Source organism: Salminus brasiliensis, chromosome 19 (genome assembly GCF_030463535.1).
Source record: "Salminus brasiliensis chromosome 19, fSalBra1.hap2, whole genome shotgun sequence".
Lineage (NCBI taxonomy): Eukaryota > Metazoa > Chordata > Actinopteri > Characiformes > Bryconidae > Salminus > Salminus brasiliensis.
In genome coordinates this window covers 32328180-32352492 of record NC_132896.1, presented here as the reverse complement: position 1 = coordinate 32352492, position 24313 = coordinate 32328180, and the positions used below count along the sequence as shown (strand labels likewise).

Sequence of the window (24313 nt, the reverse complement as noted above, 5' to 3'; positions counted from 1 at the left end):
TAAAGCCAGACTGAGAGTGAAACAGAGGCATAGCTAAAGTTAAGAATGGTAGAGATAGAGAGGGAGGAAGAATTAGAGAGTGAGAGATAGACAGAGAGAGAGAGAGAGAGAGAGATAGACAGAGAGAGAGAGAGAGAGCAACAATTTTACAATTCATTAAAACTCTATAAAGCTTTTCTTCCTCTCCTTATTGCGTAGAGTGACCAGGCCGCTGTGCTGTGGGCGCGTCTGAGATAAACCATTAGCCGTAAACAGAGCTCACAGGATCTGTAATTGTAGCGCCTGTCCCATCACGCTTCCAATTACAGTCATCAAACACTGCTCATCATGCTCCCAGGCCGTTTTTACGGATACCTCGCTTCCCATACAGCCAAAAACTCCCACACTAAAACCCTGGATCGTACTCCGTGTTCTGATGGGAGTGACTGGCTTAGCCTTCAGGCTAGCTCACACTTCATCATTCACACCAGATCACACACCTGCGCAAAGCATCGTCTACGAGAGGCACTACCGAGCAATGCTCACAGAGCCCCAGCCGCCCCGATTCGAGACGAGACTGCTAGCCACTAGCAGAAAGGCGCTAACAGGACATGCTAACCGGGACATGGTTTTATATACGATGGGTAGCTAGCTATACTATGTGTCCAAAAGTTTGTGGACATCCCTTTTAATGAATGCATTATTAAGCACATTGATAGATTGATAACTCAATGCTTTGATACATGAACCTATTAGCACCCTTCTCAATGCAGGCATGGGCTAGAGGAGCTGGAGCCCCACCCCACCCCACCCCAGCTCTGACCTGTAGTGCAGTGGAACTGGAAGTGTACTCTGGAATGATGGACGGTGCTCTGTTCAACTACCATCCAACGCCCAGACCTCACCAACACCTCACTGACCTCTGAAGTGCTCACAGCAGTGCCCCTCCAGCAAAAGCTGGATAAAGTCACTTTAATACCCTTGATTTCCGAAGAAACTACGAATGAGCAGGTGTCCCGATACTTTTGACCACTGAGTGTACATGTTATGCTACACATGCTACAATTATTTGAACTTTGATAGCTTAAACACTGTGATAATGCCAGCCCAGCAGGGGGCGCCAACACCTCATCAAGTCTGATTCAAGTCAAATTCAGCAGAGCCGCGGTAGCGATGTCGAACGAGCCCGGCAGTTGGAACACCAGCCTAAATAGAGGCCAGATGGAGAAAGGTGCCTCGCGTACCTGGGGGACAGTTGCAGTCCTGGGTCACGTCTCTTGCCGTCCGCACTCTCGGCATCACTTCGCTCAGCCTCTGATAAACAGGAGACAGGAAAACAACCCCGTCACACAGGGTCAGCAGTGACCCCAGTCTAAAGGTGCTCACACTAGGAATATAGAACTGGTCACATTCATACAATCTTGGGTTCATTTACATATTTACTAAATACACGCTGAACCTCCTGTTGACTGAGCAGATAAGCAGGTGTCTGCAGACCTTTAGAGTGATTACACCGATCGTATCTACGTGCTGACGTTCTCACAGTCCTGCTGCCGGACTGCTTATCCCATAAGAGCCAGACTCCGGTCACTGAGGTCAGTAAAACTAAACCTGGTCATTAAATGTTGAGCTCAATCAAGTGTGTTTGGGCAGTGCAGTCAACAATCTAACAACCTCTGCTGGACTCCTGACTTACAGGAGTACATGTGGAGTCCCTCAGGGTTTGCCAACTCAGCAAATCCTCAGTGGTCACTATAGCTTAATGGTCATGTTCCTGGAGAGCCCCTTACCCCAAAGAAAAGGGTGAGCTGTGAATATGTCCTGTAAGACCTCTAGAGGAACCCTTCAGAAACCCCTGCAGTGTCCTGCAGTTCTTCTAGCTCTACGTCCTGGAGCAGACGTGTAGGAGCAAGAGCTTCTCATTCTGAAGAAAGAAAGTAGTGAGATCTTGTCGGTGAGCTAGTCTGAAGAACAGAGCTCGGTTCCTCCAGGGTTCTCCTGGACGCCCCCCAGCGTGGAGGATGTGTTCAACTCCATCAGCAGCAGCAGCAGCAGCAGCAGCAGCAGCAGCAGCTCACCTGATTTACCATCATTAAGCCCTGATTGACCTGATTTAGGTGCTGATAGGAGGAGAACTCTATTATAATAATACTGTTACACACTGTTTTATGTCATATTAGGAAGAGAAATCCTCATTATGTTGGCAGACAGTCCTGTAGTACTGCGAGTATAATCAGAATTTCCCTTGATAGAAATTCACTTGATATACTTTCAGAAATTACTATTATAGTGTAAATATATATAGTGTTTTATTTGATAATAATGACTTGATAAAATGTCAGAAATTGCCTGAATAATTAGAATTTAATTTGAAAAAATTTCACTTGATATATTTTCAGAAATTGGCATTATAATGAGAATTTAACTTGATAAAATTAACTTCATAAAATTTCAGAATTTGCCTGTAAATGAAATTTTAATTTATAACATTTAACTTGATAACATTTCAGAAATTGCCTGAAAAATTATAATTTAATTTAATAAAATTTTACTTGATATATTTTCAGAAATTACCATTATAGTGTAAATATATATAGTGTTTTATTTGATAATATTGACTTGATAACATTTCAGAAATTGCCTGTAAATAAGGAAATTTATTTTATTAAAACTGACTTTATAAAATTTCAGAAATTGCCTAAAAAATTAGAATTTAATTTGATAAAATTAACTTCATTAAATTTCAGAGATTTTCTGTGAATGAAAATGTGATTTTATTAAATTTAACTTAATAAAATGTCAGAAATCACTGGTATGAAAATTGACTTTGATCAAAAACAGTTAATATTTAATCTCAAAATATTCTAATAAATAATAACAACCTCAAATGTTAGATCCAGAAACGCTGGATCCAGGGTTGACTACATTCAGATGACTTGGGCCTGATATTTTACCATCACACTCCTGAAGAACACTTCCAAAACCACGGTTCTCCACAGGTTCTCTAGTAAAGGCAGTAGTTCAGTACTGCAAATCCAGCCTCGCTGTTTAAATGGTTCTCTGTGTAAGGAACAGGTCTCTCAGAGGGTTCTCTAGAGAACCTTTAAAGGGGCCTGCAGTGAAACCTCCAGGAGTGTGCAGACACCCGGCCGGTCTCCTGAACTCAAGGGTGGGCTATTACCTGGGAGCTGGTCCCTGGCCCTGCAGTACCAGTGCCTGCTCTTCTGGGACGGCTCTGCACTAGGTGTTGGAACATTGCTGTGAGGATTTTATTGCATTCAGCTACAGGATAGACCATGAGCCCATGAGCCTGCGGTCACCGTGCCCAATGCCGAGCATGGGCTAGGGGGGGTCCAAAGCCCCCAGCTGTTCTCTAGGCTGCTGGTGGAGCTCCATCTAATACCTTTGGGATGAGCTCGAGGAGCACAACTGGTCACCCAACATCAGTACCTGACCTCCCTCGTGCTCTTGTGGGGCTGCGTGCCATCAAATCCTCACAGCAATGTTCCAGTATCAAGTGAACCGATATGACAGGAACTCACTTCTTGCACGATTGTTTCCACCAGCTCGCGCAGCTCCTCTGCCAGCCCCCTCTGTCCCGCGATCCCCTGTGCCTCCTCCTGAGTGGGTCTCCGGGGGTCTCGCGCCGGGCCGTCCCGCGTAGGTGTCCACGCCGCGCTCTCCTTCTCCAGCGCGAGCAGCCTGCTCTCCATCTCGTGCGTTTTGAGGCTCTGCAGGAGGCTGAGCGCCACTGCGCCCACGGCCAGCGCGAGGCAGGCGGCGGGGACGAGCAGCGCGAGGCGCGGAGCCTTCAGCGAGCGCTGCTTGGTGGAGCTCTCATTGGCCGCAGCCGCGCACGAGACGGGATCCATGGTGAAGTGCCGAGACCCTGCGCGCGCTCACCAGTCACACTCCGGGCGTTGTGCGTGGGCGTGGGCGTGCGTGCGTGTGTGTGTGTGTGTGTGTGTGTTAGAGAGCGTGTGTCTCTGTTGACTATCAGCCGTGAGAAAGAGTGTGTGTGAGTGTGCGCGCGCGTGTGTGTGTGTGTGTGTGTGTGTGTGTGTGTGTTCACTATCAGTCGAGAAAACGAGCTGGAGCTGATGGTCCCACCGCAGATATGCTGCACGCGCGCGTCTGTGTGTGTGTGTGTGTGTGTGTGTGTGTGAGAGAGAGAGAGCGCGAGCGCGCACGCGTATGTGGCTTGCTTTGTTAGCTAAGCGCGCGCCTGTCCCGTTTTCACCACGCGCTGAAAGCCAAAACTGTTGAGCCCTGTTCTCAGTGCGCGCGACCAGCTGATTGATTAATTTGTGACGTGTCTTGTCTAAACGATGACGTACTATCTGGAAATAATGACTTTGATGTCTCAAAATCATGAACACGATTGTCCAAATGTTTGTGGACACCCCTTCTGAGGAATGCATTCAGCTATTTAAAGTTGCACCCGTTGCAAATGCACACACACACACACACACACACACACTCTTACACACACACACACACACACTCACACACACACACTCTTACACACACACACACACACACTCACACACACACACACACACACACACACACACACACACTCTCACACACACACACACACACACACACACTCTCACACACACACACACACACACACACACACACACACACAATCTCACACACACACACACACACACTCTCACACACTCTCACACACACACACACACACACACACACACACACAGCTTGTCTAGTCCCTGTAGAAAAGTACTGCCAATAGAATAGGATAACCTATTGGCACTATGCCTAATGCCAGGTGTGGGCTATAGAGACGGTAGAGGCAGTTACTCCAACAAAAGAAACGAGCAGGTGTCCCAATACTTTTGTCAAAATAGTTTATGTATATATCTACTAAATGGAGTTGGTTCCTCTTCGCTGCTCTAACAGCTTCCACTGGTGTTGGGCCAGAGGCCTAGAGGGGCCTGGCTCGCAATCTCTATTCTAGTTCATCCCAAAGGTCTCTGATGGGGTAGAGGTCAGGGCTTTGTGCGGGTCAGCAAGGTTCTAAACTGACCCGACCATGCCTTTACGGGCCTTGCTTCACAAAGTTGGAAGCGTAGACCTGTCCAGAATGTCTCAGTCTGCTGAAGCAGTGAGATTTCCCCTCACTGGAACTAAAGGACCTATAGGCCAGCCCCTGAAAAACAACCCTGTGGCATGATCCCCCCTCAGCCAAACTTTACAGTTGGCACAGTGCAGCCAGGCAGGTGCCGTTCTCCTGGTATTCCGGGTTCTGCCAGATCACTGCACTCCTTCGTCTCTCCACAGGACAGGGTTCAGAACTGCTCCAGGGTCCAGAGGTGGTGTGCTTCACACCCCTCCATCCGATGTTTCGTATTGTGCTGATGTACGGCCATGATTCTCCAGAATGCCAGAGGAGGTTTGGACCTGTCAGACCTCCTCTCCTATTGGACAGGCCTGATCATCGGTGTTAGGCATCTGGCTAAACCCAGAAACCGAGTGCAAACCGAGAGCGCTACTACACTCCCATCAGCCATAACATTAGGACCACTGACCGGTGAGGAGGTTGATTATCTTCTTCTACAGTGGCTCTACGGTTGGCTTACTGATGGTGTTCAGTTGAAGGCAGGAGAAATGGGCGAGCGTGGGAAATCTGAGACACTCACAAGAACCACACTGTGATGATCTAGACGACTGGGTCTCGGTGACAGGACTTACAGGGTCTGCTGCTAAGGTTAGTCTTGGTGCCAGATACCACAGGACCCCTTCAGAGGTCTTGAGGAGTCCACGCCTCGATGGGTCAGATCTGTTGTGGCAGCACAAGAGGGATCTACTTAACATTAGGCAGGTGGTATTAATGTTATGGCTGATCACTATGTGTGTCTAATACTAATTATTAATCTAACAAATTATTACTATTATTATTATAACAACAAATAGTAATAATAATTAATATAACACATAATAATAATTATAATAATAATAACATTAATAATAATTATAATAGCAGTGTGTATACATATATATTGTATATAGTATTATTATGATGATGATTATTATTATTATTTCATTATTAGTATTAGTAGTAGTAGTCCACTATTATATATTGTTATATGTATTAGTAGTTGCTGAAGTAGTACTATTATCATTATTATTGTTGTTATTATCATTAATGTTATAATAATTAATAAAAATAATAATAATAATAATGTTCACTAATTATACTAATACTAATTATTAATCTAAAATTATTACTATTATTATTATGACAACAATAATGATAATAACAAATGGTAATAATAATTAATATAACACATAATAATTATAATTATAATAACAATAACATTAATAATAATTATAATAGTAAATCTACTACTACTAATTATTAATCTAACAATTTATTACTATTATTATTATTATAACAACAACAATAATGATAATAACTAATAGTAATAATAATAATGAATATAACACATAATAATAATAATAATAATACCTGTTAAAGTAGAAATTCAATAATTTAATTTAATAATCAATTTAATTGCGTTCTAAAAGTCTTACCTCTGAATAAACGCTTTACAGCTGTATTTCAGTGTGCAGTTAAACCGTGTCTGTAAATCAACACCAAACATAAAATCCATCCTCCTGAGTTTGGGGGGGGGGGGGGGTGAGGTGGTCGCAGGCTCCATCTGTTCTGCGTTGGGTGGAAACATACGGTTAGTCTGTTCTGCTGAAGAGAACAAAGACGGGTAAATGTCGCCACCTTCTGGTGTGAAGCGGGAATGACACGCAGCCCTCCAGCCTGAAGCTCTGCAGATTCTCAGAATTGTAACTTTATTTCTGAAAATATCATTAAATTATATTAATATAATCTCTATTCTATAAACTAAATATATCAAGTCTAAATCATTTGAATCTAAAGCGTTTAATTATCTACTAAACTCTATTGAAGACTGCACTACTCTATTCTGTATTACTCAAAAGACAAAAGTATTGGGACACCTGCTCATTCAGGGTTTCTTCTGAAATCAAGGCTATTAAAATAAGCTGATCCTGCTTTTGTTGGAGTAACTGTCTCTACTGTCCAGGGAAGAAGGCTTTCTACTAGAATTTGAAGGAGCATTGCTGTGAGGATTTGATTGCATTCAGCAACAAAAGCATTAGTGATGTCAGGCTGTTGGATGCTCACCCCATCTCATCACCCCCAACTCCTCAACTCATCCCAAAAGAGTTGGATAGAGCTCCACAAACCATCATTCCAGAGAACACAGCTCTTCCACTGCTCCACAGCTCAATGCTGGGGGTCTTTATTATACCCCTCTAAAAGCCCACGCCTGGCATTATTAGGCAGCATGGTGCCGATAGGGTCATGATGTTGATCTGCTACAGAGGCCTATTCTATTGGCAGTACTTCTCTACAGGGACTAGACAAGCTGTGCGGTGTGCGCATTTGCACATCTGTGTCAGTAATGGGTGCAACTGAAAGCATTCCTTAGAAAGGGTGTCCACAAATATTTGGACATAGTGTATATGTTGTAAGTTAGTTCCAAGTAGTCTGTCCCATCAATGAAAGACCAGGTAAGAACATTGAGCAGCTTTTGGATGTTTTATTGAAGATGAGAGGAACAAACAAAAAACTGATTCAACTTTACAAATCATTTCTACAGTCATGTTCAAACACTACAACACAATTAATTCAGAAATCTACACACCTCTATCACAAACCATATTTCAACGAATCAAAAAAATGATTTGACACCCGACAGCCCCCCCCCCTTAACGCCCTATAAACCCCCGCACTACCTGCAAGTAAAATACAACAAATTACAAGTCACAAATAAATTACAACTTCAGCTGATGAAACAGTTCTCTGCCTATGTGGGGCTGATACAGCCTCTTTAACTGAACTCTCCTGGAGAGCGGAAAAATCTGACGATTATATGGATCACGTAGGTTTGTGTCACTTCTGGCTCTTCCTGAGGACGCTGAAAAACGGATGTCGGATGGCCTCTTCCAGAGAGATGCGCTTGGTCACGTCATACTCCAACATCTTCTCAATTAGGTCGAACAGCTCCTCGTGCTCGTGGGTTTTGGAGACCATGTATTGCTATTAAAAAAAACAAAAAAAAAAATAATGAGTCAATAATGAGTCAGGGACCTGCCTCACACAAAAACCATAACCTCTGAAATCGAGCTCATAAGAGTATCATCAAATATTCTTCTAAAATCTTAACATTTCAGGTAAATGGCAGAAAAAAAAGAATAAAAATAGGTAGGGGGGGCAAGGATCCTTAAAGAAGACCCTCACCCTGAGAGGTTTGCAGTGTTTCCTGACGTATCGTCCAGATGAGGAGTGAATATCCCAGTCCAGTTTGTCATGATGGACGTACCTACGCTTCCTGCAGGAAATTAAGACAGGATGTAAACAGGATGCTCACTGCCTAACGGTACAGCAACTTATTAAGGACTGATTTATTTCTTAAATAAATAAATGAATAAATAAATAAGCAGATAGATAAATCCACTTGCCTCGTTTTCTGTAGCATGTCGGTTGGTATGGGGCCTAGAACCCTCTCCATCATGGCCAGATGTTCCTTACTGTCATGTGTCTGGAATAACAACCACATAATACTGAGCACATTTTCTTCAAATAACGATCAACCACACAAATTCCCAGACTGCATTTGGAGGTGCTGTTCATTTCCTGACCACTCACCTGGAATAATGTTGATCCAAGGTAATATTCAATAAGAATGCAACCTATACTCCACACATCACAGGAATGGCTCCAGCCAAGCTCTGCTTGCACACAGACAAAAGTCAATCAGTGATGATCATCACACAAACGATCAAACAACCAGACAGTGAACAGCTGCTCACCTAGAATGACTTCTGGGGCACGGTAATGGCGCGTGGAAACCACAGTGGTGTGATGCTCATGCTCATATGTAGCATTCCCGAAATCAACCACTTTCACATCGGGGTTCCTCACAGTTCTTTCATCCCGTTTCTGAAACACAATGTCAGAAATTTAGGGTCGTACATGCTTTTGATATCTTGATATACCAAACCCTAAATGTTTACCCTGGGCTCTGTAACGTAAACCGTGTATGCGTTGTGCTTACCATTTTTGCGTTGTACTTGAGGTCATACTCTGAGTCAATGAAAAGGATGTTCTCTGGCTTCAGGTCTGTGTGAGTCAACTTGTTCTTGTGCAAGACTGAAAGAAGAGAGGGGTGGGGGTAAAAAAAAATTAAAAAAGGAGCAATTAGCAAACCTCTATTTCCATTTAATCAAGGTCCACATCCTTCACCCAATGAGTCGCACTAGGATGTAAAGAATAACGAGCACAAGTACAAACGGCAGTAAAACTTACATCTGACCGCTCTGATGATCTGGTACGCCATGTGCCGGATTTGGTCTACAGGAAAGGACTGGAAGTTGTTCTCCTTAAGGAAATCAAACGTACTCAAGCCGAGCAGCTCAAATGCGATACACACATGGCCGTGGTGATCAAACCAGTCCAGCATCCGGACACAAGAACTACAAAAAAAAAGCAGAGGAACAGCAATTAAGGCATGTTTAAGTGTTGTACTACTGAGAACGTTTATAGGCAAGACTTTAAAGAAAAAAAAAAGGGGTACTCACTATCTTCTGTCACAGTCAAGAGAGTTCATCTGTTCCAACACCTCAACCTCTGACATGGCTGCCTCTCGATATCGCTCAATGTTTTTAATGATCTTCAGTGCAACACGGGCACTTCGACTGCAACAATGCCGAGAAAAGACAAGGCAATCAGTAAGAGGACAAATACTTGTGTTGAATATTCACAACAGCAATGGTCAATAAAAAAAAAAAAAGTTAATACACAGATGGAGACGGGTGATTGAAGTAGGCTTAGGCGGTATAAAAAGGTTGACAGTGTCTTAAAATTATAATGTATCTAGTACATAGGAATTGGTCACTTTTCAGTTTTAAATAAGGCACAGGTACAGCCCTGCCCCTGTATGATAGAGACTGTATGATGGTGTGATACCACCCAACCCTAGATGAAAGTCAAAAAAAGGAACTTACTTTGAGTGATCAATGCATTCAACCACTTTCCCAAAGGCACCTTCTCCTAGCGTACACACAATCTCATCTAGGGTGTAAAGACAGAGCAGTTAGGGTCACCGAAAAAAACTGTGAAAAAAGTCCAGTATAAGGAACCTATCTGAACCATCTAAGATTTAGCTGTGCTAATGGAACAAAGAGACAAATCATGACATCCATGAATACAAAGCATGGCAATGCTAGTCTAAATTTGCTGAAAATACAGAAAAATAAGTCTACGTCTTTTTTGAAGTGCTGAACTAACCATGTCCCCAAAACTATTAACCTAAACACTACACTTGACATTTCCCATGAGCCAAAATAAAACAAACAAAAAAAAGAGATACAGAAGGTAGACAAAAAAGTATATATTCTATACATCTCGCCCTCAGTATGTCTCCACTGTGATAGATCAGGTGCCCCTCCTCATCATCCTCAACACTCCTGGATCTTTTCCTGCGATGGCTCCTCTGGAGGTTTCGGACCACCACCATCATCATCATCATCAATAACCCATGTGAATCAGGGGGACCAGAACGCGCCATTCATTCATTCAGCGAGGGAAGAACGGGGGGAAGCGATTCGGCCCATTCAGATACCGCAGCAGCCAGGCCCGGCCACAGGGAGCAGCCAACGCAAATTCAGCCCGCGACAGAGATACGCACAGGGGCCCACCACATAGTGTGTGTTACAGAAGAAAAACAATGGCAACACATTTTCAGACAAGATACTTTCTCAAAATATTTAAGTATACATCATTAACAGTGAACAATAAACCGACATGTAATCTCTTTTAGCTTGTTTTTCTTTCCCCCTTTACCGTCCCTTGAATGTGGTTCCAATAACCTCCAATAACCTTATAATTCCACTTCTATGTACTTCGACACCTTAGTCAATACATTAATTTAGATGCTAATTAAACAAGGAGACTTCAGTAGTCCACACAGAGAGAGAAAGAGAACAAAGGGCTGGGAAACAGACAGTGCTCATACCGAGTGGTGGCGAGAGCGGCTGCGGCTGCGTCTTCGCCCACGCCGGCTGTGTCCGCTGCTCCGCCGGCTGTGCCCACTGTACCCAGATGATTTGCTGTAGTGATGCCAGTCTCGATCATGATCCCTGTGCCGCACCCGTTTCAGGTCCCGATCCTTACGGATGCTCACGTGGCTCTCCTTATCGTGCCCCATGTCCACAGCACGGACCTTGGTCTCCAACCTTTCGTTCTGACTCCGGGTTTCGAGGTAATGCCTAAAAAAACACCGCAGAGATGAACGTTAAGTGCTGAAAATCATCCACAGGGACAACACCAACACAGCAAGTCTAGCAAGTCTAAAAATAGGCCACTGAATTAGAGCAGTACGTTTGTTTTTTTTAAAAAGCCATTCTGACGTTCTGATTTGAGCCCAAACACAAACCAGTTAAGCCTCTCAAACAGCACTGTAAGTAGCACAAGCTCTGTTACGCAACAAGGAGTGCTGCACTTTAACACTTGAGCAACAAAACGGCCCAGATACACTCAGAAATGGTGGAAAACAGGCAGTAAGATGACACCATCACTTCATGCTCATCTTTTCAGCACAGAAATGTTGTGTATCGGCCAGACTTGCCCAATAAAAAGAGGTTTTTGAGTTCAACACATTCAACGCCAATCTGATTAACTGGGTCAGTAACACCAATACTGACCTTGCTAAACAGACAGATATCGGCCGGACATGACCAACCTAGACTTGATGTTGTGAAACTGTAATAGCATAATAACCAGTGGCCTATTTTCTCATACATAATTCGTTCCATATTTTACTGGTGAGGTTTTTGGCTTTCTCTACATTAGTAATTATCGATGACATCAGCACTGATGGGTAGTGAAACCGGATCAATATCAATAGAAAAGCTTGTATTCAAAAACAATAATAATAAATAAATATACATGCATGTGTGTGTGTGCACGTAGAGTTTAGGTATCAGATTCTGCGCGCACTAACACCAACATGACCTCGTAAATCAATAGTTATTAACATGAGGCCGAGTCAGCTGGGTCAGTTTAGTGAGAGAAATGAGGGTCAGCTTTACCCTTCGGTGTTTTTGTGATGGTGGTGATATTTCCGACATTTGTTCTCCCGTTCGCTGCTGTGCGATTCTCGCCTGCGGCGCTTTCGGTTCTCTGCCCCCTGCTCCTCCCAGCCCAGCTCTCTAACAGCCAAGCAGCCAGTCTCACTTTTCTGCTGCTTCATCTGCCCAATAAAAACCACAGACCCGTGAAATTAAACACACACGTTTCTTACTGTTCAGCCTGAACTGAGGAGTACAAATTACAGTTGTAGATACCAATACCATCATTCTTACTCGTCAAAGCCAAACTGTAGATATACTATATGGACAAAACTATTCGGACACCTGCTCATGCATTGTTTCTTCGGGCAGGGGCTTTTTAATCAAGTAAATAAATAAGAGGTGATCCTGCTTTTGTTGGAGTAACTGTCTCTACTGACCAGAGAAAAAGGCTTTCTGCTCGATTTTAGAGGAGCACTGCTGTGAGACGGCTCCACAGCTCAAAGCTGGGGGGGGGTTGTTTATAACCCCCTAGTCATAGTGCCAATAGGTTCATGTTGATCTGCTCCATTAGTAATACTTCTTTACAGGGACTAGACAACTTAGAACTATACTTAGAGATCTGAAACTGAAGACATCCTGAACTAAAAGATACTAAAAGGAAGAAGTATCTTAAATTACATTTAACTAATAATAATAATTACAGTGCAGAGCGATTGCAGATTGACCTTTCTGACCTTCAGACATGTCCAAACCAGACTTAATGTTGTGGTCAGGGTCATTATTAAAGGCTACAATACAGTTATCCAGTGGCCCACTTTGTTAATATCCAGGTCTTCCTTATTTTATAGATTTGAGGGTTTTGATTCAATATAATTCATCATTATTATTGATGGGCATGGACCAATATTTATCAGGCCAATATTAATACAAATCATAATATTTTTTAGCAGTTTATATCTAAAATACTAGGAAAAGTGTCTTAGAGAGCTTGGACGAGTCTTTGGTGGTAAAATTTGAGATACAGCTTGTATCTCTGAAGACATTTAGGGCTTAAACAGCTTGCGATCCTGGACCAGGACTTTTTTTACAACTCAATATGAGCATAGATATCTGGAATTACAATTTGTACTTGTAAAAATACTGTACAATACTGAAGATGAATACCTAATAGTACCTCTGCATATAGCAAAGTATAGACTAACTGATAGATATATAATAAATACAAGTTCTTATAGTCATTAATGTAATTTTGACTGGTCTTACATTAAAAATAAAAAAGATTTACGTGGAATTTCACTGCTACCCATAATTTCACTTCACTAGTAATAAGTTAAGTCTACAGACATACAATAATTACAACAATAATTCTGCAATATAATTCAATATCCTATCCAGCCTTTTCTACTGATGCAAACAGCTGGAGCTGGACGATATTGGGGGAAAAAATATATAAATACTATATCACCACACCTACACATTTCACAATACATGCAATCAGACTAAATACATCAGTGGCAGACGACAGATTATTAAAAACTACTATCCAGATACAGATCTCTATTCAACATCTGCAGCACTTCCTCTAATTAACCCCAGTCTATTTACACTGTCTGCAATAAAACCTGCAGATTATGTGTTTTTCAGCACTAGTAACATCCTCAACATGCCTAAAAAATGCATGTTGTGGATCATGATACAATAAAATATCATCATATTGCCCAGCTCTACCCATATCTATCCATATATACCAGATAGGTTAGCCAATCCTGCATGAAAGAGACTGGGAAACCATGTAGCTAAATCATTGGCAGCACTTCCCAAAAGGACTGAAAATGACATTATTGATAGTCAGGCTGTTTGGATATGTAGATAACAGTACGTGACAATAATACTACTACTATTAAAAATGACATATCTGAAATTATAGCGAATTTCTATGAGGAAAACTCGCATTACAGAGATCTTACATTAGATTTCGGTGGTTTTATAAGATAAAACAATACTTAGATTGCAATACTATGTGAATTTTAACTTTTAGATTGTATAGTTTTAGAAATAATCAAATAAACAGCCCATTTGTACCCACAGCTGCTCACACGGGGCTGACCGCACTGCGGCCTGGCCAGCTCCGCCAGCTACTGCTAGCCACACAAAGGGCCGCAGCACCAGCTCTCCGTCCCTACCTGCTGCTGAAGCCGGCTCTTAACACACAGGCCAGCCGTGGCGACTCTCAGCACCAGCTATTAGCTGCTTATTTTACATGATACATAAATTTTGGCGTCCGAAAATGTCTAATTGTAACGGCGGAGTCACCGTTACACAACCCGCCACGTTAGCGCTAGCAGGCGGCTAGTGTTAGCTGCTAGCTATCTATAGCTAACTAGCTAACTGCGCTGCTCGAGCTTCGACCTAAATAGATAGCTTTACACACCCCGAATACCATCAAAAACACGGTAAATCCTTACCCTGGCTCAACAAGCGTCGTGTACAGCTACGACACGCTACAAATGACTAATTTTAAAGACGTCCAGCTGAGGATTTCAACGAGCGCTCTGACTCCGCTGCGTCCCGTCGAGTGAAAAGCGCTCGTTCCCGTGGAACGTTCGAGAAGCGCTGAAATACGACCTGCCTACGTCGTCCGTCTTTCCCCACCCGTATTTGGTCAACGTCCCGCCTTCCTGCGCTAGGATTGGCTGATGCGTCGGACGTTCTGCTCTATGATTGGACGCTTTCTGATCTGTCTGTCACGGCTAGCCGGAATATAGGTGGGGAATAAAATCTGTACGCCCTGGCCTTGTTTACTTCATGTACGGACGTGTTTATTTAAAGTACCTCTGGTTAAATGTGCCATTCTTAATTTAGAGCTGTATATTTCATCCTTAAATGCAGGCAGAGATAAGGAGTAGCATCTTAACATCACCTAAATCACATTCACATTTTTACTGTTTAGGCCAGGGGTGGGGAACACTGGCCCTCCAGGACACCTTCATTTAAAGCTTAAGGGAGTTTCACCCATTCTTCCTGCAAATCTCTATCTCTAGTTCTCTGAACTTAAAGACGTTATATATTTTTGAGGGTTGTCCGCAGATTTCACGATTAAATTTTGGTCTGTAGGGGCCTCTTGCGCCTCTTGCGGTAGTCCCTTGTGCATTTTGAGGTGTGTTAATAATCGTTACCTTGCTGTAGAAGCCATCCTATTTCCATCTTCACCCTTTTTTACACGTTGTGATGTTTGCTGGTTCATGAATTTACCTGAATTTGCTGGTATTTAATTGAATCCGTTCTTTCCTCTACCAGCAAAATGTTCCCTGTGCCACTGGCTGCAACACAAACCTAATGCATGATCGATCCACCCCTGTGCCTAACAGTTGGATAGGTGTTCTTTACAATCAAATTCAGCACCCTTTTTAACCATATCTTACTCATTGCAGTCAAAAAGGTCAGTTTTATCTTGTTACCTGTTTCCTGTGTATCAGTAAATGTATCAGGCTTGTTTTGACAACACTACATTTTGGTGGTGAGGACACATGGAAAGTGTTGAAGATCATGATGAAGGTGTCGCTGCACAGTAGCCAAGCTCAATTTTCCTGAAGGTCATGATTTGATTTTTTTTTTTTTTACATTTATTTTGTCTTTCTTGCGATCCTATGAGCAGCTCACAATTTTTTCTTGGTCCTCCAGACCTCAACTTGATCTCCACTAGTCCTGTTAACTGCCATATAAGCATACATGCTATAATTTTCAGTGAGTGTAAGGCATTGTATGGTAATTTAGCCTAATATGAAATTTTTACATTTACTTTGCTCAACTCAGTGTAAGATTGGACATTTGAGACACTAGTCACTTTTTGATCACAAGCCATTAAAGCTAACCTACAGTATTACTGACTTACTAATCTGAAGACGACCTGCACCAAATAAAGCTCAGGTCTCCCACATCAGGACAATTCACTCTACATCATTAAGTAAATGGTTTTTATTGTTGTTATTGATAGCATGTATTCACGCTGGAATAATAATAACATTATTAATACTAATTTATTTTTAATTTAAACAAAAGTAATGCATTTGTTTGCCTATATAATTATAATTAATGTAATGTTTATACATTTTTTCCTGCCTTTAATACCCACTTATGTCATTTGTGCACCACTAAAAACCCCAATTTAACTAATACCTCAAGGCATGACTGTTTTCTAACCGCTCGTCATCTTTCCTGAGGTCTGTTTTGTGAGGTACTGTGCCTTTAAGATCAACACCCTGTACACAACTCTCTGGCTCTTCGCTCTGATTGGCTGCCCTGTATTACACCTCATTCACCAACAGCAGTGCAACTACTATTGGCTGAAGATATAAGGCATACATGCACATATATGGGATTTTTAGTGACATCACAAAAACATCATTATGTAAACGGTTACTATTTTGCAATAATAACACAGTATCAATATTAATTTAATATATATATATATATATATATATATATTAATACACAAAAATAATAATAATTAAGTTAATAATTTAATGTAATGTTTATAAGTAGTTAAACATTGCATTGCATTGCATTAATTTAATATATATTAATACACAGAAGTAATAATAATTAAGTTAATAATTTAATTAAGTTCATGTTTATAAGTAGTTAAACATTGCATTGCATTAATTTAATATATATTAATACACAGAAGTAATAATAATTAAGTTAATAATTTAATTAAGTTCATGTTTATAAGTAGTTAAACATTGCATTGCATTAATTTAATATATATTAATACACAGAAGTAATAATAAAGTTAATAATTTAATGTAATGTTTATAAGTAGTTAAACATTGCATTGCATTGCATTAATTTAATATATATTAATACACAAAAGTAATAATAATTAAGTTAATAATTTAATTAAGTTCATGTTTATAAGTAGTTAAACATTGCATTGCATTAATTTAATATATATTAATACACAAAAGTAATAATAATTAAGTTAATAATTTAATTAAGTTCATGTTTATAAGTAGTTAAACATTGCATTGCATTAATTTAATATATATTAATACACAAAAGTAATAATAATTAAGTTAATAATTTAATTTAATGTTTATAAGTAGTTAAACATTGCATTGCATTAATTTAATATATATTAATACACAGAAGTAATAATAATCAAGTTAATAATTTAATTAAGTTCATGTTTATAAGTAATCCCATTTTTTATGACAGCTAACTAAATAAATACAATGATTTCTTCTGACCCTGCCTGTTCTGCCACCCGCAGTGACAGTGGGCTACAGCAGGGGGCGCTGTCACACTCACAGGAGCGCAGCAGCGCAGTGAAAGCCTGCGCTTCCGCCTGCGTGATGTCCTTTTCCTCTGGCCGCGGTGTGAGAGCTACAGGAGGAATCGAGGCCTCCTTCGCAATCCGCCTCAATCCACCTTGATAGGTGACATTAACATCGCCAAAATGACCGAGCAGATGACGGTGAGAGGCACCTTGAAGGGCCACAGCGGATGGGTCACTCAGATCGCCACCACGCCGCAGTTTCCAGACATGATCCTGTCTGCCTCCAGAGGTGAGGAGCTGAGCTCTGCTCTGCCGCTGTGCGCGCGAGGTTCCCCGGGGAGGTCCAGGAGGCCAGGGCGCGCTTCTGTGCGCAGTGGTGTTTGTCAGAGGCTTTAGTGTGTGGTGCTCAATTCTTCTAACATGTGCATGTTCGAGTCTGACCAGGCCTCTATATCTAGGCCCAGATCTAGTGACCTCTGGTTCTGGAGGCTGGGTCCCAGAGGACCAGCTCCAACACCCCTTAGTTCAACTCCTCTATTAAAGGGTCCATATCATGGGATGGGATGGAGGGGGGCTACAGTATGTAGGGTGGGTCAGGCTGGTTTCCATAGTGGTCCCAGTTCATGTGGGGAAACTAAATGGCCTGTGTTGACTTGGCTGTTTTTGTGACGTCACAAAATCCCATACATTTGCATATGGGCCTATCTTCAGCCAATAGCAGTTGCCGAAGCTCCGTGTTGAAGTTATATGGAGTGTTTCAGCCCTGCTGTTTGAATGAGGTGTAATACAGGGCAGCCAATCAGATTGCCAGGTGATCTTAAAGGCGCAGGACCTCGTAAACCAGACTGCAGGAAAGATGACAGGGGGTTAGAAAACAGTGATGCCTCAAGCTATTAGTTAATTTGGGCTTTTTAGTGGTGCAGAAATGACATGAGTGGGTATTAAAGGCAGGAAAATGTGTGTATATAAACATTAATGTAATCATACTTATATAGGTAAACTAATTTATTTGTTTAAATTAATAAGTACATGCTACCAATACAGCTAATAACATTTACTTAATGATGTAGGGTGAATTGTCCTGATGTGGGACACCTAAGCTTTATTGGTGCAGGTCTTCTTTATATAAGTCAGTAAAACTGTGGGTTAGCTTTGATGGCTGGTGATCAAAATGTGACTAATGTCTCAAATGTTCAATCTTAGTCGAGCAATCTTCAAATATGAAGCACCCCGGTGTAAAAATGTCATTAGTCTATTTATTAACCCTGCAGTTAAAAAGTAAAATTGCTGTAAATTACCCAACCTATGCTTATATGGCAGTTAACAGAACCAGTGGAGGTCAAGTTAAGGTCCAGGTTGGCCTTGAAAACATTAAATGCAGCTAAAATGTTGGAGATGGGCCATTTTAGTGGTCAGGAAGGTGAGGTGGACTCAGGAAATCGGCACACTCTGCTGGACCAGAGCTGAGGAACCCTGTCTGACGCTCTTGGGTAGGGTGAAGACATGGATAAATTAATTATCAGGATGCTACAGATGGCCGTCACATTATGATTGATGAAGCCAGTAAAGTTGCACTGGTCATGTTTATTACTCCCTCCTAAAAGGACCTCCTATTTATTTATTTGAGGCGTTCACATCATACCAGTATATTTCCCAGCCTCATGCTTGGGCCAGACCCACATCAGCAGTTCATTTTCTTTAGTTTGGTTCATTTTAAGTTCTCGTCACTTCAACATACTGTAGAACTGTCCAGTGGGACCTCCAGTGATCTTGAGGGGTGTATAAAATGAGCTAACCCAATTTCCCTCCGTCTTTGCTTTGCAGACAAGACTGTGCTCATGTGGAAGCTGACTCGTGATGAGACCAACTACGGTGTCCCTCAGCGTGCCCTCAAAGGCCACTCTCACTTTGTGAGTGACGTTGTTATTTCTTCCGATGGCCAGTTCGCCCTGTCTGGGTCCTGGGATGGCACGCTGCGTCTGTGGGACCTGACAACGTGAGTGTGGTGAAAACAGGTGGGGAGATGTTTGTGCCCCGGTGGTGTTGATATCCGAATAGCTGACCTACACTATGTCCAAACGTTCCTCGACTCCTCCTGCAGCTCCTCTAAAATTGAGGGAGGTAGTAGGGAGTTTACCCCCCACCCCCCCCCTCCTTTGCTGCATTAGTATGGATTGTGAGAGCAGGTACTGATGTTGGATGATTAGTTCAGTCACTCCAGCTTATTCCAGAGGTATTGTCGGAGCTCCATCACTCCAGAGACCTGCACAGCTCCGTGCTGGAGGGGTTTGACATTCGGCATATAGACCTTGGGCTCATGAATGGCTCCTCCAAAGCATCCCATTCTACTGACCGTACATTTCTTCATGGAGATTGTACCTGATTTAATGAGCAGCTTCACTAATTAGAAGGGGTGCCTGGATACGTTTGGACACGTAGTGTATTTCTGATGACTAGAACCTGTGACCTATTGCTGTTTTTGCTCTGATGAGGCCTTGCATGTGTGTGCACTGTAGGTGGAGCGTGGGTTACATGTGGAGCAGGCATTTATCTGTCTAAACAATGGTCTCTCTACCCTGCTCTCTTCTAGTGGCACCACAACCCGCCGTTTTGTTGGGCACACCAAAGATGTCCTGAGCGTAGCTTTCTCTGCTGACAACCGGCAGATCGTTTCTGGGTCTAGGGATAAGACCATCAAGTTGTGGAACACCCTGGGAGTGTGCAAATACACCATCCAGGTCTGTGTGTGTGTGAATTGCTTGGTGAAATCTCTGCCGGTTTGGTTTTGGCTGGTTCTCAGACCTGCTTCTTCACTCTTGACAGGATGAGAGCCACACAGAATGGGTGTCTTGCGTGCGTTTCTCCCCGAATAGCAGCAACCCCATCATTGTGTCCTGCGGCTGGGACAAGATGGTCAAGGTAGGTCTTGATTGCTCTTGCCCTCATGCAGACCAAATGGTAGGTGGTTTTGTTGCTGGCTGTGCTAAAGCCAGTTCGCAGTACTTTACCCGATGATTACAAATCTACATACCTTTTTGTCTGAGCTCTCGGGCTCTGGTGACAAGTCCTGCAATTATGATGGGTAAAGATTTCAGAATAACTGTATGTGAAGATATTTGTACTAGCGGGCGATGTACCACTAGTTGATCCTAGTGCTCTTAATGTATGTATTTTTGCTTCTTGACAGGTGTGGAACCTTGCTAACTGCAAGCTGAAGACGAACCACATTGGCCATACAGGATACCTGAACACGGTCACCGTGTCTCCTGATGGTTCTCTCTGTGCTTCTGGAGGCAAGGTATGACTTTGCCCTGGCTTCCAGTTCTCTTTCGTACTGTTGGGAAAATGTTAAATTGGGCCTTTTCCCAGTTAGCTGATTATTAATTGCCAGTAAATTTTGTAGTACCTGTGATTCAGCAGATTATGATCTAAAAATGGGTCTTTTTGGACACATAATGTCAGTAACCCCTGAAAGGCTTTTTTATTATTCAGTTATTTAATTCTAATGTAGAATTATTTGGTAATTGTTAGGTTTAGCATCTTGTGGAGTCCTGTGTGACTTTTTAGGGATTATGAAACTGATGCTGAACAATTTGGACTTGCATACAGGGTCTAAGGGGTTAACCATCTCTAATTAATAGATTGTTGCACAGTTCTGAGGTCCAATGTGGTGATGAAACATCAATGCCATCTGTCTCACTGTGATGATAAAGAGGCTGTTTCTGAACATTTTGGTGTCTTCTGATACAGGGTTTTAAATTGCACTGTGCACACACGCGCGCACGCAGCTGCTCAGGTGTGGGTTTGTTTGTATTTATTTATTTCTTTATATATTTATTTTTGTGTATGTGTGTGTTCTCCCGCTGGTGTTGTAGGACGGTCAAGCCATGCTGTGGGATCTGAATGAGGGAAAGCACCTGTACACCCTGGACGGTGGGGACATGATTAACGCTCTCTGCTTCAGCCCTAACCGCTACTGGCTGTGTGCTGCTACTGGCCCTAGCATCAAAATCTGGGTAAGTGCTGCACTACTCCAAACTCTCAAAGTAAAATAAATAAGCTGATGTTTGCTATTAAATTTGACTACTTTTGAGATCTAATGGAGGCCTGAAATGGCCTAAAAGTGATTGACTGACTCTGTGACGAACCTTTTAAATGCCTTCTGCTGTCCTGTGATGATACAAGAGGCTGTTTCTGAGAACTCTGTCTAAACCAACATGAGTTTGCTTGAGACATGTCCACGAGGGCAGTACTGTGACCGCCTGTTGCTTTTCTGCCGTCTCCTCAGGACCTTGAGGGTAAAATTATTGTCGACGAGCTGAGACAGGAGGTCATCAGCACAAACAGCAAGGCCGAGCCCCCCCAGTGCACTGCTCTGGCCTGGTCTGCTGATGGACAGGTAAGCATGTGCTTATTTGTTTGTTTTTGGGTAACTAGCTCTGTAATATGGACTTTTGTGACACACCCCTGTGATTATCCAACCACATTAACTCTGAAACCGCATGGTGACAGTCCTGCAATTATGAGGGGTTTAAGGGAAATTAGTGTTTCTTCAAAACTAAGGTTTCTTTGCCTCTAATCACTTTATTCATCATTTCTGTTCACAGACTCTCTTCGCCGGCTACACTGACAACCTGATCAGAGTGTGGCAGGTTACCATTGGAACTCGATAGGCTTTTCTAATGTTTACAGTTGAATAAAAAAGAAAAATCATTTGACTCGCTGGTTTCAGTCTCTTCTTTCTTGTTTCACGTTGCACGTCACTGTTGGGGATGTGATTTCAGTTTATGTGGTGATTTTTACAATATTGTCAAAGATTTTTCAAAAGGGGAAACATTAAAGACGGTTCAGATATAAACAAACCCTGATTTGTATTTGATAGCCTCACTGATTAAGCTGCCAAAGCTGACTACTATGTGGTACTGCATCAGTATTAAAGACCAAGACCCAGGAAAGCATACAGGTCAAATCAATAAATATTTCTTTATATATAAACGTATGTATGCGGCATACAAATAAAAAGGTACTACGATGGGTTCTGTAAGTCGTCCTACTGAAGTTCAGTGTAAAGGTTCTTGACTAATTGGAAGGTTCTTCCCTCTGTTCTGTTTGTAGCACCTTTTTATTTTTGAGTGCAGGACAAGCTCACAAGAATGAACCCCCAGATCATCCTCAGGAAAGATCTGTGACGTCTGACGATGCCAGTACAGTAGACTTGTACTGAAAAGCTGTTGGAAACCAGATGTGCCGTCTACAGGAACTTCCAATCAAGTTAATCGTAGAGTTTGGCCATGAAGTCAAGTCCAGTGTCTTGTTTAAAAGACTGCTTGTGGGACAAACCTATTGCATAAAGAATCTTTAGATTGCTGAAGTGGTCGAGCAGTTTCAGTAATTATGAGCATAATGCCATAATTAGGGTGCCTCTTATATTACATTTAGTAATTAAAAGTGGAGTCTCAGCGGTTAGAGCTCCGGGATATCGATAACAGGGTTGTGGGTTCGATTCCCGGGCTCGGCAAGCTGCCACTGCTGGGCCCTTGAGCAAGGCCCTTTACCCTCTCTGCTCCCCGGGCGCTGGAGTTGGCTGCCCACTGCTCTGGGTGTGTGTGTGTGTGTGTACTCACTGCCCCTAGTTCACTAGTGTGTGTGTGTGTGTGTGTGTGTGTGTGTGTGTGTGTGTGTGTGTGTGTGTGTTCACTACCACAGATGGGTTAAATGCGGAGGACACATGTCACTGTACAGTGACAAATAAAAAACAGTAATTCACCTTTCAGCCAACCATAGAGATATATATATATTTTTTTTTTCCCTTTATTGTGATCATGTAAATAGTTTATTCTTAAAATATCTTTGTGAGGAATACATTCAATTATAAAACATAACATTCTGAAACATTGATGTTTCCAGCTGTAATGTGCATCACCTGAATGTTCTGGAGATTGTAGGAGAAATTATAATTTAAGTTATATAATAACTTAAATTATAACATTATATAATATAATAATATACGTTATTTTCATTTTCTTTTCTTTTTTTTTAGTAATATTTATTGAAGTCTGTCTGGATGAACATCTGAATGTTAGAAAGTTAGACAACTAAATATATATATATTTTTTTTAATGATATTTTATGTAAAGTGTTCTTAAAGGGCAATTCCACCCCAAGTTCTACCTAATTAAATACCTGAAACACTACCAGTCACAAAAACCTAATATTCAACTTACCAGTTGGTTCTATATTTTGAGACCCAAAATAATACTCATTACTTATTAATTAAATGTAATTAAAGTTTTTTAAAGTCTCAATGCTGATTTTTTTATTAAGTAAAAAAACAGTAGTTGAATAATTAATTAAGATGAAGTATACGTGTATCTACTAGGAAAAAATAATAATAATTAAAAAAAAATAATTAGATTTCGTTAATTCGTTAAATGTAAATGAGCTTAGTTTAAAAACATTAGCTCTGTGTTTATTACATTAAATTAATTAATTAAATGTTTTAATTATTAATAATCTATTTTTAAATTTCAGCGAAATAAAATAAATAAGCGTTTCCAAGGCGGTCGCGTGTGTGCGGTAACCAGGCAACCGCATAGCAACAGTCCTTCGGCTGTTTGTATGTAAGGTAACGTTAGCCTAGCTGTTAGCTGTTAGCTGGAGCTGGAGCTGGAGCTGGAGCTGTAGCTGGAGCTGGAGCTGTAGCTGGAGCTGGAGCTGTAGCTGGAGCTCAGCTCGTGTAGAGACCCGTGTCGTCTCGTTTTCTGGCGGTTTGTCTGGTTTAGCTGTGGGTTTCAGAGGCAGGTTTGCGACGCGTGCAGAACTGAAGGTGGAGCAGATCACTGGAGTATCAGCAGAATCCGTGTGTTCAGCGCGAGCTGCCCGGGTGGAGGAGGAGGGGTGGAGGAGGGGAGGATG

General features: G+C 41.9%; 4 protein-coding genes across 4 annotated transcripts in view; 2 read left to right on the top strand and 2 right to left on the bottom strand.

The window, feature by feature from the left end:
- col23a1a (collagen type XXIII alpha 1 chain a) overlaps positions 1-3988 on the bottom strand; it is a 163730-nt gene extending 159742 nt beyond the window's left edge. Inside the window, exons 1-2 of the mRNA XM_072663642.1 lie at positions 3522-3988; positions 1224-1293 (exon numbers count right to left, since the gene is read on the bottom strand). Of these exons, the coding sequence (XP_072519743.1) occupies positions 1224-1293; positions 3522-3851 (400 nt within the window). The 5' untranslated portion in view covers positions 3852-3988. The remainder of the gene's footprint in view (positions 1-1223; positions 1294-3521) is intronic.
- Positions 3989-7566: 3578 nt separating this feature from the next.
- clk4a (CDC-like kinase 4a) lies at positions 7567-14728 on the bottom strand. The gene is made up of 13 exons (XM_072663386.1): positions 14586-14728; positions 12139-12299; positions 11064-11316; positions 10451-10541; positions 10054-10120; positions 9628-9744; positions 9356-9522; positions 9105-9199; positions 8860-8989; positions 8696-8778; positions 8505-8588; positions 8288-8374; positions 7567-8086 (listed from the first exon to the last, which is right to left on the bottom strand). Exons 2-13 carry the CDS (start codon positions 12297-12299, stop codon positions 7940-7942), a joined length of 1482 nt encoding a protein of 493 aa, XP_072519487.1. The 5' UTR covers positions 14586-14728; the 3' UTR covers positions 7567-7939.
- Positions 14729-17470: 2742 nt separating this feature from the next.
- rack1 (receptor for activated C kinase 1) lies at positions 17471-22116 on the top strand. Its single transcript, XM_072663713.1, has 8 exons — positions 17471-17687; positions 19223-19394; positions 19989-20136; positions 20222-20317; positions 20586-20696; positions 21274-21414; positions 21687-21797; positions 22006-22116. Exons 1-8 carry the CDS (start codon positions 17579-17581, stop codon positions 22069-22071), a joined length of 954 nt encoding a protein of 317 aa, XP_072519814.1. The 5' UTR covers positions 17471-17578; the 3' UTR covers positions 22072-22116.
- A 1947-nt stretch (positions 22117-24063) lies between these two features.
- The window catches only part of nme5 (NME/NM23 family member 5), a 5253-nt gene continuing 5003 nt past the window's right edge, over positions 24064-24313 (top strand). Inside the window, exon 1 of the mRNA XM_072663760.1 lies at positions 24064-24313. This exon is cut by the window's right edge and continues 132 nt beyond it. Coding sequence (XP_072519861.1) covers positions 24311-24313 — 3 coding nt within the window. The 5' untranslated portion in view covers positions 24064-24310.